Source organism: Littorina saxatilis, linkage group LG7 (assembly GCF_037325665.1).
Source record: "Littorina saxatilis isolate snail1 linkage group LG7, US_GU_Lsax_2.0, whole genome shotgun sequence".
NCBI classification, from domain to species: domain Eukaryota; kingdom Metazoa; phylum Mollusca; class Gastropoda; order Littorinimorpha; family Littorinidae; genus Littorina; species Littorina saxatilis.
The window spans coordinates 39,489,919-39,507,418 of record NC_090251.1 but is presented as its reverse complement, the minus strand read 5'-3'; the positions used below and the strand labels follow the sequence as shown (position 1 = coordinate 39,507,418).

The 17,500-nt window shown below is 43.0% G+C and overlaps 1 protein-coding gene across 1 annotated transcript in view; it reads right to left on the bottom strand.

Moving 5' to 3' along the window:
- Positions 1–8,019: 8,019 nt before the first annotated feature.
- LOC138970348 (protein PIF-like) overlaps positions 8,020–17,500 on the bottom strand; it is a gene marked incomplete in the record, with an annotated part of 13,376 nt that continues 3,895 nt past the window's right edge. The window contains 4 exon segments of the mRNA XM_070342813.1: positions 8,020–8,960; positions 9,765–9,859; positions 12,623–12,728; positions 16,231–16,422. Of these exon segments, the coding sequence (XP_070198914.1) occupies positions 8,940–8,960; positions 9,765–9,859; positions 12,623–12,728; positions 16,231–16,422 (414 nt within the window).

The following is a 17,500-nucleotide window of genomic DNA, read 5'->3' as shown; positions in this document are numbered from 1 at the left end:
TTTGGAATTATCGAATGTTTAAAGATATTTTTGCATGTGAAGACTATGTCACACACCTGCCATATCAGCAATGTGTTTCAATGATGAAGTTTAGAACATTAAACAACAATTTGCCTGTACAGAAAGAACGTTATCTTAACATCCCGAGGTCAGAAAGAACTTGCACCAAATGTGTATCACAAGACATAGGTGATGAATTCCATTATTTATTTGTCTGTGATTTTTTCAAAGAAGAAAGAGCTGAGTTGTTACCACCTTACTATTGGAAAAAAACCTAATGCACTTAAATTTAAAAAGTTGTTTGCTACTAAGAAAAAGAAATTGCTAAAGAATATTTTGGACTTTATTAATAGAATTTGTAACAGTTTTTCATATTTTTTAATTTTTTTTATTTACTATATTAGCATATATCATGATTGTATTTATTGTTCAAAATGCCCCCATGGGTTATGGACTAATAAAACTTGAACTTGAACTTGGTAAGGCGTCCGCCCCGTGATCGGGAGGTCGTGGGTTCGAACCCCGGCCGGGTCATACCTAAGACTTTAAAATTGGCAATCTAGCATTATGGGGTTAGTGCTAGGACCGGTTGGTCCGGTGTCAGAATAATGTGACTGGGTGAGACATGAAGCCTGTGCTGCGACTTCTGTCTTGTGTGTGGCGCACGTTATATGTCAAAGCAGCACCGCCCTGATATGGCCCTTCGTGGTCGGCTGGGCGTTAAACAAACAAACAAAAAAGTAGTGTTCTTGGTGTTCTAAGCGCAGGGGTGCTTTGCGAACTGGACGGAGCTTCAGGTTTGATTGGCTTGCGTGATTTGAGACACATCTCTGTCTCGCCCCGTCTATGTCTCCTCTCTCTCTCTCTCTCTCTCTCTCTCTCTCTCTCTCTCTCTCTCTCTCTCTCTCTCTCTCTGTCTGTCTGTCTGTCTGTCTGTCTGTCTGTCTGTCTGTCTGTCTGTCTGTCTCTCTCTCTCTCTCTCTCTCTCTCTCTCTCTCTCTCTCTCTCTCTTTCTCTCTCTCAAATAGGACGAACATGCTTAGACACGCACACAAAAAGCGTATACGAAAAGAAAACATATACTGAAATAAATTTTAAAAACGTGACAAGGCGAGAACAAGTGTCTCGATCAAAAGAATTTAACAATTCTTTTCTTTTCTTCTTTTCTTTGAAAGGCATATGTTACACGCATACATGTACATGATTCAGTTCGTACAAAATAACGTTATAAATCTACCAAGAAGTACCTTTTTCATGTTCGTACTTTTTTTGGTGGAAATTTCTAGTCTGAAGGATAATAGCAGAGCAAAACATCATATTGCGAAGAAAGAATGCATATTTAATTAAACGTGGTTTTACATGTATGATTCAAATTGAAAGGGGGAGGGAGGGAGTGGCAGGAAGTAATTAATAATGGCAATACATGTTGGATCCAATTGAAAAGGAGGGAGCCGGCTGGCGGCAGATAATAATAATAAAAAATACATGTAGGGAAGGGGGGAGGGGGTGTCCTAAAGTAATCATGCTATTACATGTAAGATCAAATTGAGAAGAAAAGAGCAAAGGGAAGGGGGGAAAGAAGTAATGATGATACTCGTTCAAGTAGAATCCAATGGAGGGGGAGGGGGTAGGGGATTTTCGTTGAGGGGGTTTACGGAGGAGGGAGGGAGGGACTGGGAATTGGTAGAGCGCAGGGAGGGTGCAGAAGAGGGCAAGGAAACTTCAACCTATTGCGAGAGGACAGTTAACAATTAACAGTATAGATTTAGATAAAGAAAACCGCTATATATCTACAATTTCAAACAATCATACAATTTCAAATGGTTTTATACCAATTTATTCTCGAGCAGATAGACATGTGCAGGTTCACGTAGTGCAGTGTCTGTGTATTATAGTACATTTTAGTAGAATATTGATTGTAAGCATTGATTCATGTAAATAGACGTTTTGATGTAATCGAGAGAGAGGCAATACAATATGGCAGCAAGAGACAGGGTTAACGAAGTGTCTGCATGAATGAATGTGTCCTGCCATGCCTGCTCCACTACACTCAGTCACCCACGCAATCAGCTATTACAATTTGGCGACGAGGAAAACTTTTCAACCAGTGGATTGACCAAAAGACTGTGAGTTCAATAGTTTTGAATGCAGTTTGGTGATCGCACATGAAAATTGATGAGTTCGTTACGTCATCAACCACGCGTGAGGACGATAGTTTCGGTCAACACGTAGGAGCATGTAGAAGTTTCCAGACAGTCTCGGAAGTCTCAGAAGCAAGTGGGTAGACTATTACGTCAGTGTGGACGTCATGTGTTCTAGAAGAGGAACAGATTGTGTCATCAGTGACAGATGAGTTTTGACACCTCATTGTTTAACTTTGATCCGTCATTCTTTGAAGAAAAGGAAGGGAGTGCACAGAATACAGTGAATTCTGGACAGAACATGGCTCAACCACAACCTTATGTTCCAGCTATTGCATCTTTTGACCCAAATGGAGATAGTTCCAAGGTAGGACAGGAATGGGAGAGATGGAAAAGAGGTTTTCAAGTGTATTTGGGAGCAAGAGGGGAGACTCCAGATGAACAGAAGAAAGCGTTGTTGCTACACACAGCAGGTATGGAAGTACAAGATGTCTTTGAGACAGTTCCTGATTCTGAAAACAAGAACTATACTCAGACACTTGAAGCTCTAGATGAGAAGTTTGCACCGCAGATGAATGAATCCTACGAAAGACATGTGTTCAGATCTATACTGTTCAAAAAAAGAAACGCATAGTTGCTACTTGCCAAATTTGTTTTATTTTTCGAAAAAATTAACAGAAAATCCAATATTTAGATTATTTGTTTGAAATTTGGTATGGACACAGTTGAATGCACACACAGTTCATTTGCATCTTCAAATCAATCAGTCAATCAATACGATTGGGTGCCGAGGCTGTCAAGTCAGTAGGGGGTGTGACTGCCTTGAGCAGCAACAACTGCCCGGCACCTTCTGGGCATGGACTGGATCAGATGCCGGATATCTTGCTGTGGGATGGTGTCCCACTCCTCCTGAAGTGCCTGCAATAGATCGCGGTGATTTGCCGGCGCTTCTTCTCGCCTGCGCACACGTCTGTCCAATTCATCCCAGAGGTGTTCTATCGGGTTCATGTCTGGCGACATGGATGGCCAGGGAAGCACCTGGACATGGTGGTCGGTGAGGAACTGGGTGGTGAGTCGTGCTGTGTGCGGGCGAGCGTTGTCCTGCTGGAATATGGCATCCTGGTCAGCCAGAAGAGGAAGGGCGTGTGGGCGCAGAATTTCCTCCACGTATCGCTGGGCAGTTATGCGCCCTTGGACGTGCACCAGGGTGCTCCTTCCAGCGGTATTGATCGCCCCCCACACCATGACGCCTCCACCACCATGAACGGGTGCCTCATCCACACAGTTGGGCGCGTAACGTTCGTTTACTCTCCGGTAGACCCTCCTCCGACCATCATGTCGCTGGAGCAGGAAGTAGGACTCGTCGCTGAACCACACGTGTCTCCAGTGATTCCGGACGGTCCAGCGAAGGTGCTGGTTGCCCCACTGCACTCGGTTCTGGCGATGGCGGCGGGTGAGGACAGCTCCTCTGTGAGGTCTGCGAGCTCTCAAACCAGCTTCATGCAGGCGGTTCCGCACGGTCTGGTCCGATAATCGGTGTGGCCCGGGGAGAGCCTGGACAGAAGATGAGGCCGACAGGAAACGATTCCGGAGGTGGCGGAGCCGTATGAAGCGGTCGTGAGCAGCAGTTGTCGCCCTTGGTCTTCCCGCTCGTGGCAAGTCAGCAACGGAGCCAGTGGCTTGAAACCTGACCCACAGTCTACTGATGGTGCTCTGGGACACGTGGAAGTGCCTGGCGATTGCACTTTGACTTTGGCCTGCTTGTAAACGACCCAATGCAATTTGGCGGTCTTCTCTGCTCAATCTTTCGTCGCTGAATTGTCGTCTGATTTCTTTGTGGCGAACAATCCGCTTTTATGGGTTTTGGAAGACATGGTGAGAGCTCAATATTCCCCGAGTTTCACGAGATTACACTGAAGCATGACGAGTGGTCATGCCAAATGAGCAATTTTGACATTGTAGCCACTGATAACGCATGCGTCACGTGCAGAGCTCACTTGTGGCAATGGACGAAAGGTCGACGACCAGATAAACATTTTCTGCAGTTTGGTGGATATCCTTGTAGCCATATAACTAAATTAACCAAATATTACAAGCTATGCGTTTCTTTTTTTGAACAGTATATGAGCCAAGAAGAAAGTGAAACAGTAGATCAGTTTATCACAGGTCTAAGACAGCAAGCAAAGAACTGTGGATTTGATGATAAGCTAGACGAGAACGTGAGAGATCAAGTTATTCATGGATGTAAAAGTTTGAAGCTACGAGTGAAGTTACTCGAAAAGAAAGAACTAACTTTGAAAACGCTAGCAGACACCGCAAGAGCTCATGACGCAGCACAGAAGCAGGCTAGACAGATGACAGGAGAAGTTACGAGTGAAGTTACTCGAAAAGAAAGAACTAACTTTGAAAACGCTAGCAGACACAGCAAGAGCTCATGAAGCAGCACAGAAGCAGGCTAGACAGATGACAGGAGATGTAAAGTCAGAGTCGGCGCATGCAGTCCATCGCCACAGCCCTGGTCATCAAGGTCAGAGATACAGAGGTCAGCAGTCAACCTTTCAGAAGAAGCCTACACAGTCTGATCGTCCAAGACAGTCAGATAAGCAAGAAGAGAGAGCTTGTTTCAATTGTGGTCTGACTACACACTTAGCACGTGACCCAAAGTGTCCTGCAAGAGGGAAGGAATGTAAACTTTGTCACAAGAAAGGACATTATGCACGTTGCTGCAGATCAAAGAAACAGAAGGCAAGAGGAAATGTGAAGAGTCTAGAAGAAGACTATGAAGATGATAGTGAAGAAGTTTTCATTGTCGGAAGAAACAAGTCGTCAACCAGAGTTACAGTGAACGTCGGAGGCATCGATCTCAACTTCATGGTAGATTCTGGCGCAAGCTGCAACATCATTTCATTCAACACATGGAAGTGGCTGAAACAGAAGAACATGTCATTCTTTAATAAAGAACAGTCACACAAGAAGCTGTACGTTTACGCTTCGAAGGATCCGTTGAAGCTGAAGGGCAAGTTTACAACAGAATTGAGAGTCGGAGACAACAAGGTCGTTGCAGAAGTAGAAGTACTTGATGGAGATGGAGAGTCGCTCTTAGGGGTGAAAACAGCGAAAGCACTGAACATTCTGCACATAGGTTTGCCACCGGAGAAGCCCATCACAGTGAACAGTGTGAACATTGATCATTGTGAGAAGAGACACCCCAAGCTGTAGGAGGGTCTAGGCAAACTGAAAGATCACCAAGTACACGTGTACGTCAAGAAAGATGTCAAACCAGTCGCACAGTCGCCACGCCGTATTCCTTTCAGTCTTCGTTCTAAGGTAGAGGAGAAGATTGCTGAGCTAGAAGCGGCGGAGATCATGGAGAAGGTGGATGGACCAACACCCTGGGTCAGTCCTATTGTTGTAGTCCCAAAGCCCAACGGAGAGATTCGTCTATGCGTAGATATGAGACGAGCAAATGAAGCAGTAGAACGACAACGCTATCCCATGCCGACAGTAGAAGAGACGCTCATTGAGATGAACGGTAGCACAGTGTTCACAAAGTTAGACCTGAAGTGGGGATTCCATCAGCTGGAACTAGACGAAGAATCCAGAGGAATCACAACTTTCGCATCGCACAACGGACTGTATAGATACAGACGTTTGAATTTTGGCATCTGCTCAGCTCCAGAATTGTATCAGTTTACGATTCAGCAAGTTCTGCAAGATTGTGAAGGAGCTAGGAACATGACAGACGATATCATCGTTCACGGCAAGAACATGGAAGAACATGAACAAAGACTCGAGAAAGTCCTCGACAAGTTGGAGAAGAGTGGACTGACTTTGAACGCACAGAAATGCGTCTTCAGGATAAAGGAGATTGAGTACATGGGTTTCGTCCTGAATGAGAAAGGAGTCAGCCCAGCACCGTCCAAGGTGGAAGACGTCAAGAACGCAAGAAGACCAGAATCCGCAGCAGAAGTGAGAAGTTTTCTGGGCCTGGTGAATTTCAATGCAAAGTTCATCAGAAATCTTGCAGCCAAAGCAGAAACTTTGAGAAAGCTGACAAGACAAGGAGTTACTTTCAGATGGGGAAAAGACGAAGAAGAAGCGTTCTGTACTCTGAAAGCAGACCTCACTGAAGCAGTCACGTTAGGGTACTTTGGCACGCAAGCAGAAACTCGCATTGTAGCTGATGCAGGACCAGTAGCCCTGGGCGCAGTTCTCATTCAACGTCAGAATGGAGAAAACCGCGTGATCAGCTATGCAAGCAGAAGCCTGTCGGATGTTGAAAGAAGATACTCGCAGACAGAGAAAGAAGCTCTGGGCCTCGTCTGGGCATGTGAGAAGTTCCATCAGTACGTGTACGGAGTCAAGTTTGAACTGATCACTGACCATCGACCCCTGGAATTCATATATTCCAAGAGATCCAAGCCATCAGCAAGGATTGAACGATGGGTACTTAGACTACAGAGCTACAACTTCACAGTGAAGTACAGACCGGGAAAGACCAACATCGCAGACCCGCTCTCGAGATTAGTAGACAAAGAGAAAAAGACCAACAGATATAGTCGCAGATCTAGAAGACTACATCTACCTCGTTACAAAAGAAGCAGTTCCCAAAGCAATGTTGATGTCAGAGATTGACAAAGAGTCAGAGAAGGATGAAGAACTCAAAACACTGAGAGAAGCGATCCAAACAGAGAAGTGAGAAAAGATGAGTCCTTCCTATAGAGCAGTGAAGAACGAGCTGACTTGTTTAGGAAACATAGTCATCAGAGGCACGAGAATAGTCATTCCAAAGAGCCTACGGCATCAAGTGATTGAAATTGCACACGAAGGGCACCAGGGAATCGTGAAAACGAAACAGAGACTACGCACGAAAGTTTGGTGGCCTGGAATCGACTCAGAAGCAGAGAAGATGTGCAAGACTTGTCATGATTGTCAGATAGTCAGTCAACCGTCAGTGCCAGAACCAATGGTGAGAACCAAGTTTCCAGATGCACCATGGCAAGATCTAGCTATTGACTTATTAGGACCACTACCAACAGGAGAGAACATACTCGTCGTTGTAGACTATTTTAGTCGCTACTTTGAAGTTGCCATCATGAAATCAGTCACAACAGAGAGAGTGGTCAAAGGATTAGATCCTATCTTCGCAAGACATGGGTATCCAGTCAGTATCAGTATCACATCAGATAATGGACCTCAATTCATTTCAGAAGAGTTTGAAAACTACCTGTCAGAGAATGGAATTGAACACAGAACAGTGACACCTTTGTGGCCCCAAGCCAATGGAGAAGTAGAAGGACAGAATCGCACACTTCTCAAAGCCATGAAGATCGCACACTCAAAAGGTCAGAACTGGAGAGATGCGTTACCCAAGTTCCTGTTAGCATACCGCAGTACACCACACTCTACTACAGGTGTTAGCCCAGCAGAGTTACTGTTCAACAGGAAGATCAGAACACAACTACCAGAACTGAGAGAAATCAGCAAACCAGAGACAGAAAGTATCAAAGACAGAGACGCAGAGAAGAAAGAAGCAGGAAAGACATACAGTGATGCAAAGAGACATGCCACTGAAAGCAATGTATCAGTCGGAGATGAAGTTCTGTTGAAACAGAAGCACCAGAACAAGTTCAGCACCACGTTCGAATCGACACCATACAATGTTGTTGAGAAGCACGGTAATCAAGTCGTGATTCAGTCACCATGCAAGACGCGTATCTTCAGAAGAAACATTACGCACACAAGACCCTACATGAGAGAAGAGAAAGATGTCCCAGAAGAGAAGATGCAGGAGGGAGAAAAGCCACAGTCTGTTGAGACGCCGGTACCCGCCGCAGATGGAGCTACGTCATTGCCGAGGTCACACAAACCGCCTGAACACTTGAAAGACTATGTGTGTCAAATGATAATGACCAAAACACGTTGTAACGTGTCCAGCAAGTTGAAAAACTGTCCGCAAGACTATTTCACAATACTGTGACCATACGTGTGTTACACTTTATTTTGAAGCAGAATCACAAGTGGTAGTGTAATTTATGTTTCTTTATTTCAGATGACAAGAAATGAACACTGAGTTAGTTACAAGTTTTATGAAGTCCACAAGAACTTTTCAGTTTAGTTACATATACAGTTTTTACAAAGAGAGTGAAAGACGAGTGAAAGTCAGAAGGAGAAATAACAAAGACTCTAAAGTTTAATTTGAAGAAGGAGGAGGAAAATGAGAGTGAAGTAAAGTTTGAAAGTGCGAGAGAGTAAACGACTAGAATAAACGTTGAGATAATCAGTGAAGTTACTAATTCAAGTTTATAGTTCAAGTTGAAGTTACAGTTTATTGTTAGAAAGTAAAAGCTGCAATGTGGATCCAGTTCAATCAGTTTTATTTTCAAGTGACAGTTTGATCGCTGGAAGAATTTTAGCGGAGATTATTAGTAATGATTGGTAATCATTATTCTGAAGAAAAGGAGGGATTGTAGTGTCTGTGTATTATAGTACATTTTAGTAGAATATTGATTGTAAGCATTGATTCATGTAAATAGACGTTTTGATGTAATCGAGAGAGAGGCAATACAATATGGCAGCAAGAGACAGTGTTAATGAAGTGTCTGCATGAATGAATGTGTCCTGCCATGCCTGCTCCACTACACTCAGTCACCCACACAACCAGCTATTACAGGCAGTACAAAACATTTCGACGAGATAAAAACTTGTTTCTTAATTGGGTCTTTGATTTGAAGTAAAGCTGATGTCTGCATGTATTGAAGGCCAGTTTCAATCTCGAACAGCGTGGGGCTTTTTTTGTCAGCAGTAGGAGATCTGGATCTGAAACAGTAGACATAGAATATTTTTCATGGTCATCTTACTTGTTTGCACCTATATCTAACCCCTAAACTCTCTCTCTCTCTCTCTCTCTCTCTCTCTCTCTCTCTCTCTCTCTCTCTCTCTCTCTCTCTCTCTCTCTCTCTCTCACTCTCTCTGCCCCCCTCTCTCTCTTTCTCTCTCTCTTTCTATAATAATAATAATAATAATAACTGGATATTTTTAAGTGCCTAACCCTATGGCTCTAGGCCCTTTACAGAATGCCGTGTGAGATGGAATTTTTTGGGCCAGTAGATCGCTGCCATTTCGGCGCATATTTACCTTTCAAGGGCCTATTATTCCAAGTCACACGGTACGGGTATTTGGTGAACATTTTTATCTTAAGCGAAAGACACAGACATGTTATCTTAAGCCTAAACAATTTTGCCAGGAAAGACCCTTTTGTCAATCGTGGGATCTTTAACCTGCACACCCCAATGTAGTGTACACGAAGGGACCTCGGTTTTTCGTCTCATCCGAAAGACTAGCACTTGAACCCACCACCTAGGTTAAGAAAGGGGGAAGAAAATTGCTAACGCCCTGACCCAACCTCTCGCTTCTGAGACAAGTGCGCTTACCACTCTGCCACCCAGACCATAGCTCTAGCTCTCTCTCTCTCTCTTATCTCTCTCTCTTTCTCTCTCTGTCTCACTCTCTCGATCTCTCTCTCTCTCTCTCTCTCTCTCTCTCTCTCTCTCTCTCTCTCTCTCTCTCTCTCTCTCTCTCTCTCTCTCTCTCTCTCTCTCTCTCTTTCAGACGAAAACTCACATCATCCATGGCCCCAATGAAAGGCAGCAAATGGTCCAGCCCTTCTGGAAGACCAAACGCCCATCCACATTCTGACACGCTCAGCCCCCGAGGCACTAAAAGTTATTTATTAAAAAAACGTTTTGACGATGCGGTTAGTAAACAATATCAACAACAAGAATGATAACAACTACTTCATTTCCCATAGAAATGAGTACTTTCAAATCTGAGCATTTCATTTCCCATGCGCGCGCGCGCGTGTGTGTGTGTTTGTGTTTGTGGGTGTGTGTGTGTGTGTGTGTGTGTGTGTGTGTGTGTGTGTGTGTATGTGTGTGTGTGTATGTAAACTGGAGACAAACATTCAAGAAACAACACGCAGGCGGTACCAAAAAACGGACATTTAAAGATGAGGAAGTTGACCGAAGGATAAAATTATTTCTGATACTGAAACTGATACTGACCTTTACTAATTCTGTCTGCTCCATTACTTTGGATACTGCTAAAACACAATATATATATAGAGGTTACAACACGAGTGGTTATGGCTTGTATTTCAGTCAAGACCCAGCGGATGAATATCAAGGGACCAGAGGCTCGTGAGTCCCTTTGATATTCCCGCTGGGTCTTGACTGAAATACAAGCCATATACAAAATCACGAGTGTTGTAAACTGTATATCCCGTGAAGATCTAAAAGACAACGTGTGACGGAAACATCAAGCTTTAGTTGTCTGTTCAGATGTGGCACCTCTGCACATACCTTATTCTAAAGGCACGTCTGTTGATCTATGTCAAGTCTGTGCATAATGGTGGCTTGGTTGTCCCTGTCAGCAGAAAGCCTCTTTCACGGATTTGACTGAATACCTAGTGGTTACACACGCATCTCCTGAGATCTTGGACACCTTCATCGTCTATACGAGCCTACTGCACCACAGAAGAACTAGAAAAACTCGCAAATTGCATCGAATAGCTTGTCCAGCGAACACTCGTACACGATGATGTACCGATAAGAACGTGTGTACCGGGCACACTGTAACTTCACATGAGCATAACATTGCTTGTCGAACGGACTGGGTTTTTAACGATCGCTAGTTTGACTTCTGATTTAGTTGAGAGCACGAGCACACACACTCAAACACATACGGCTTGTCATGTTGATCACAAGAGAGAAAAAGAACTGCGAATAGAAGAAAACATAACAGATTACGTCCCCATAATATGACGCGATGGATGACAGACTTCATGAAATCTATGACGCTGTGATGATAGTCTCGGCAAGACGAGACCAAAACTAAGCTATAGCACTGAACGACTCTCGCGCATGTTCTCAAAAGCGTGGTGACCCCTTGCACATCCGGTCTTACAGGTACATTTGCTTTTGGAATGTCAAGGACGACAAAAAGTAGAGCCAGCTATGATGTATTTCGTGCACCCTTATTTATCCACTATTTTATGTGTTATAAGAGTGCAATAGTTACATCATGGATTTGACAAGAGTACAATGGAAATACAAGAAATATACCTAGAGTACATTTACAGAGACAAAGAAGGGAGGTCATGGGATATGTATAGGTTACAACACGAGTGGTTTTTTATATGGCTTGTATTTCAGTCAAGACCCAGCGGATGAATATCATCGGGAGACACGAGCCTCTGGCGAGTGGCTCTCGATTGATATTCCCGCTGGGTCTTGACTGAAATACAAGCCATATAAAAAACCACGAGTGTTGTAATCTGTATATCCCATTCTACCATCAAACACAAAGTGTAGACTACTAGCGGCACTGTTGCGATCTGTGCAGGGTAAAACTGTTGCCAGCGAGACTTAGCCCTTTTGCAACCTTAAACTAAGTGACCGTCGCTGAAAAAATAAAACGAATGAGTGCATCGATAAGTACGCGGTAACACTACTTTCAGACCATTTAAAAGCTTTAAGTAAAGGTTCATAAGTTGCAAGAAAGTAATGAAGTCGAATAGAAATTAATTTAGTTGAAGCGCACAATTCTTTTGTTTTGCGCCGTTTCAGGTCGACAGAACGGGCGAAACGGGGTTGGGACCCATTTGGCTTACTCGATTCAGAATTGATTCCACGTTGTTTTTCTCGAACGTGTGTAATTAGGCTTATTGACAGAGAAGCAAATTTTAGGGAACAAATATGTAGGTTTAGATTTAACCATTTGCTCCCTATTTGAAATGTATCTACGTGATAAACTGTTTTGCGAGTGTGTTTGCATGGATGAACTTAAACTGGTATGGGTGTGAAGAAAACGCGACCGACACGTCTGTCACCGCCGATTGATTGCATTTTGAAGGAATATGACTGGATTACGGAAAAATATGTGGACTTACTGCAGAGCCAGGCAAAAGAGTAGACTTGCTCGAAAAACACGTGAAACAGCCGATGTTTGATAGCTGAAGGCACACACCAAAACACACTACCGACAGATTCTCAAAAGTCGTCTGCTAACGATGCAAGGGGAGGGTACTCGTGTTTTTGTTTTGGTTCGCTAGCAATGTTCGTTTTTTTCGACCTGCATTGCTTTCATAATGAAAGAAACTTTTGCTTATTGCATCTCATACATCAGATCAGTTCTGAGATTCGTTTTTGCGTGCAACTGATATGGTTTTCTGAGCCGTGCAATACGATTTTAGAACTTCATACAAATGTGTCACATTGTTCGGCGCGAGGTCAAAGGTCGGGAGGAAAGTAGTCCTTTGCCCAAATCGGAATCTGCACTATCATATATTTTTTGGAGTCCATGATGTATTTATTGAGCTATAAAAATACAACATATATACCCATACTGAAGTAACAGAGACAAAGAAGGGAGGTCATGGGATATAGATATATATCAACCTAAACAAAGGAATCTCAGCATACTTGTTATGGAAGTAGCATGAGAGAGTGGTCCAGCGGTTACCGTCATCCGCACACCTGCCGGGGAGTATCGAATGTTCAAGTCCTTCCACCGCGAGAAACTGAAACCCTGAAATTAAACACCAGCATTTAAAGATACTATACTTGCAAACAGTCATATACACCCCAATAGATCTGTCCACGATTTGCACGGGATAACATGCCAAAGAACTACAGCCTGACTGAACCTGTCATAGTATCAACACACAAACAAACAAACAAACTAACAGAAAACCAAACAAACACACAATCACGCACGCACACACACACACACACACGCGCACACACACGCGAACACACACACACACACACACACACACACACACACACACACACACACACACACACACACACACACACACACACATACACACACACTTGCAGTGTGTAACATCATGTTTGTTAGTTTGTTTGAAAGTTGGCATTCAAGAAGTAGGCATTTGCTTTTAAGACTTCTCACTTCAGGTCCGCAACCCACACGTAAACAGCCATTCAATTAATTTACTAATGAATTGAAAGATTAAAATATTTACTTTCTGAAAGGTCAAGCGACTCCAAGCAAGTAGGAAAAAATCGGATAACGTTACAAATATCATTAACACCACTGAATAAAAATAAAAATTAAATTTAAAAATACACAATACAAATATGAATTAACGGTTCTTGAACAATTGGAACTAGCTGACATAGGAGGGGAGCGATGTTACCCGTACTAAGTGATGATACAATCTCGGGTTAAAAGCTTTACCGGCACGGTTGGCCTAGTGGTAAGGCGTCCGCCCCGTGATCGGAAGGTCGTGGGTTCGAACCCCGGCCGGGTCATACTTTAAAATTGGCAATCTAGTGGCTGCTCCGCCTGGCGTCTGGCATTATGGGGTTAGTGCTAGGACTGGTTGGTCCGGTGTCAGAATAATGTGACTGGGTGAGACATGAAGCCTGTGGTGCGACTTCTGTCTTGTGTGTGGCGCACGTTAAATGTCAAAGCAGCACCGCCCTGATATGGCCCTTCGTGGTCGGCTGGGCGTTAAGCAAACAAACAAACAAAGCTTTGGGTTTTTTCCTTGAAAAGACAATGAGGATGGTGGCGGTGGTAATAAATGGCATGGAATAAGCTTTTTCTTCCTCGCCCATAGCTCACCATTTAGGTGATTAGTTTTATTTTTCTGGTAACAATTTAACTACGTGACTGAACTCAGCTAAGACCGGTAATGTGTGTTGTCTGGGATGGTGGTAATAAATGGCATGGAATAAGCTTTTTCTTCCTCGCCCATAGCTCACCATTTAGGTGATTAGTTTTATTTTTCTGGTAACAATTTAACTACGTGACTGAACTCAACTAAGACCGGTAATGTGTGTTGTCTGGGATGGTGGTAATAAATGGTATGGAATAAGCTTTTTCTTCCTCGCCCATAGCTCACCATTTAGGTGATTAGTTTTATTTTTCTGGTAACAATTTAAACTACGTGACTGAACTCAGCTAAGACCGGTAATGTGTGGCGTCTGGGATGGCCTTGCTGAGTTACAAAGTGTGTGTCTGACCCTGCATGCGTCAAACTAGTTTGTTTTTCGGTAATTGTAGGCACAATTGGATGTAATGGGGTTTGCATTTATAAATTATTGGTGTTACTTATTGCGTCTGACTTTGGTGATATCATTTTTTTTAAAGTTTCTTTTTCCTGATTGAATTGGTTGGGCTTTTTGTTTTATTTGTATCTGTTGATTTGTAATTGATGGGTTCGTTATTGAGCACTTGTGTGCCGTCGAAGATCTGTTTTGCATTGATTGATTGAGTGAGTGATTGAGTGATTGAGTGATTGAGTGAGTGAGTGAGTGAGTGAGAAAGTGAGTGAGTGAGTGAGTGAGTGAGTGAGAAAGTGAGTGAGTGAGTGAGTGAGTGAGTGAGTGAGTGAGTGAGTAGGCAAAGGCTGGAAGGAAAACTGAGAGAGTGGCTTGGCGTATAAATAATAATAATAATAATAATAATAATAAATAACTTTTCTATAGCGCGAGTCCCATCAATTGGCTCCAGGCGCTTTACAAATTCATTATAGAATAAACTAGCACAAATCAACAAGCATACAAAGCATACATTTAACTGAGACATAACACCAAGAACCCAAGCACTAAGCAAAACTTAGCGTACAATGTTAAAAGTACACACACACACACACACACACACACACACACACACACACACACACACACACACACACACACACACGCACGCACGCACGCGCACACACAAAGATACCATTGACAAAGAGACCATAAAGCACATACAGGGTAGAGAGTTCCAAAACAGAATAGAGTTGTGGAGAGTCTACTCAGGCTAAGCAAAGGCTTTACGAAACAGGTATGTTTTGAGTTGTGTTTTGAAGGAGGAAAGGCTGCTGGAATCACGGATAGAACTTGGAAGCGAGTTCCAGACGGTCGGAATCTGGTACCTAAAGGTTCTTTCACCAAAGGTCTTGGTCCTGGTTTTGGGGATGCGAAGGAGTTTTTCAGAGGAGGATCTGAGAGAACGGGATGGCTCGTAGATACTGAGGGAATGGGACAAATAGGGGGGAAGTGATTTCTCAAAACAGCGGTACCCTAACAGAGCCAGCTTGTACTCGATTCTATACTTCATAGGAAGCCAGTGAAGGGTGGTAAGTAGGGGAGTGACATGGTCTTTCTTAGACTTCTGCAGAATGAGCCTTGCAGCACTGTTCTGGACTCTCTGTAAGCGATCAAGTTCTTCAGTGGGGAGGCCAGCAAGCAATGAGTTGCAGTAGTCAAGTCGACTCAGGATCAGAGAGGAGACAAGTTGAACAGTGGCTTGGAGTGTCAGGAATGATCTGACAGAGGAAATCTTGCGCAACGCAAAAAAGGTACATTTACAAACAAAACTAATGTGTTTTTGCATTGTCAGAGCAGAGTCCAGGTACACGCCAAGGCCCTTAACAGCGGTTTGGGAGACAATCTGAGTGTCGCCTATTGTCAGGGAAGTACAGTCAATCTGTGACTTAAAGCCACATTGGTGAATATTCGGATAGGTGAGTGACTCAATTTCTCACATGCATAATACATTCCTTCATTCGTTCCTGTGGGAAAGGTGTTAACGCATGAATTCACACATTCACGCACAAAACCGATCGACTGTCACATAGGAGTTACGTAAACATGGATAACTTTATTAATCGATTGATACGACTCTTCTAAGTTCCCCATAGGATACCTATCAAAATCTATTGTCGTACGCTAACGGATGGGTTAGATGCTCTGTTGAAATCGTATTTGGTGTGATAACAAATATTATTGCAATAATCAGTTATGTATAATTGAAGTAAAGAAACCACTGCAGTTTTAAGTGTTGGTGTTTGGCGTGGGGGGGGGGGGGGGGTGAACCACCAAGAAGTCATTGTGGACCGAAGTCTGACCTGTCTGTCTGGCAGAAACACAACCATGGAGGCTTTTGCGGGGGATTCATAGCTTGTTTTTCTTTCGCAAAATTGACTTCCACGTCGTAAACATTGCAACATCTACAAGAATGACTCCATGAGCTCTCAATCATTTAAAACTACCTGTCCTACCTCTGTTAGAAGTACAGCAGATGACACCTCTCCCTGTTGAACAAAGAGTCGGAGGTATAGCGCAGTTTTATCCACATACACCACTATCAGCCCGCCATAGTTGCAAGGTGACGACTGAAGCAGGATTCTTTTCTCGTTGCCTACCAAGGGAGAAGACTCTCTGTAGCGCAGTGATATACGCAGTGGTCGCTCCTAGACAGAAATGATGGAAGTTTTGATCAGAAAAATGAAAGTGAACAGAGTGGAGTTTTTCTTCCTGTTTTGTTTCTTTCTGTATTTCTGCTACATTTGAAGTAAATATAAAATCTATTGCTCTTCCTTTCTTTCTTTCTTTCTTTCATTCTTTCTTCTTTCTTCTTTTTTCCCCTTTTTATATTTAGTCAAGTTTTGACTAAATATTTTAACATCGAGGGGGAATCGAAACGAGGGTCGTGGTGTATGTGTGTGTGTGTGTGTGTGTGTGTGTGTGTGTGTGTGTGTGTGTGTGTGTGTCTGTGTGTGTGTGTGTGTGTGTGTGTGTAGAGCGATTCAGACTAAACTACTGGACCGATCTTTATGAAATTTGACATGAGAGTTCCTGGGTATGAAATCCCCGAACGTTTTTTTCATTTTTTTGATAAATGTCTTTGATGACGTCATATCCGGCTTTTCGTGAAAGTTGAGGCGGCACTGTCACGCCCTCATTTTTCAACCAAATTGGTTGAAAGTTTGGTCAAGTAATCTTCGACGAAGCCCGGACTTCGGTATTGCATTTCAGCTTGGTGGCTTAAAAATTAATTAATGACTTTGGTCATTAAAAATCTGAAAATTGTAAAAAAAAATAAAAATTTATAAAACGATCCCAATTTACGTTTATCTTATTCTCCATCATTTGCTGATTCCAAAAACATATAAATATGTTATATTCGGATTAAAAACAAGCTCTGAAAATTAAATATATAAAAATTATTATCAAATTTGTTTTTTCAAAATCAATTTAAAAACACCTTCATCTTATTCCTTGTCGGTTCCTGATTCCAAAAACATATAGATATGATATGTTTGGATTAAAAACACGCTCAGAAAGTTAAAACGAAGAGAGGTACAGAAAAGCGTGCTATCCTTCTCAGCGCAAGTACTACCCCGCTCTTCTTGTCAATTTCACTGCCTTTGCCGTGCGCGGTGGACTGACGATGCTACGGTCTTGCTGCGTTGCATTGCGTTCAGTTTCATTCTGTGAGTTCGACAGCTACTTGACTAAATATTGTATTTTCGCCTTACGCGACTTGTT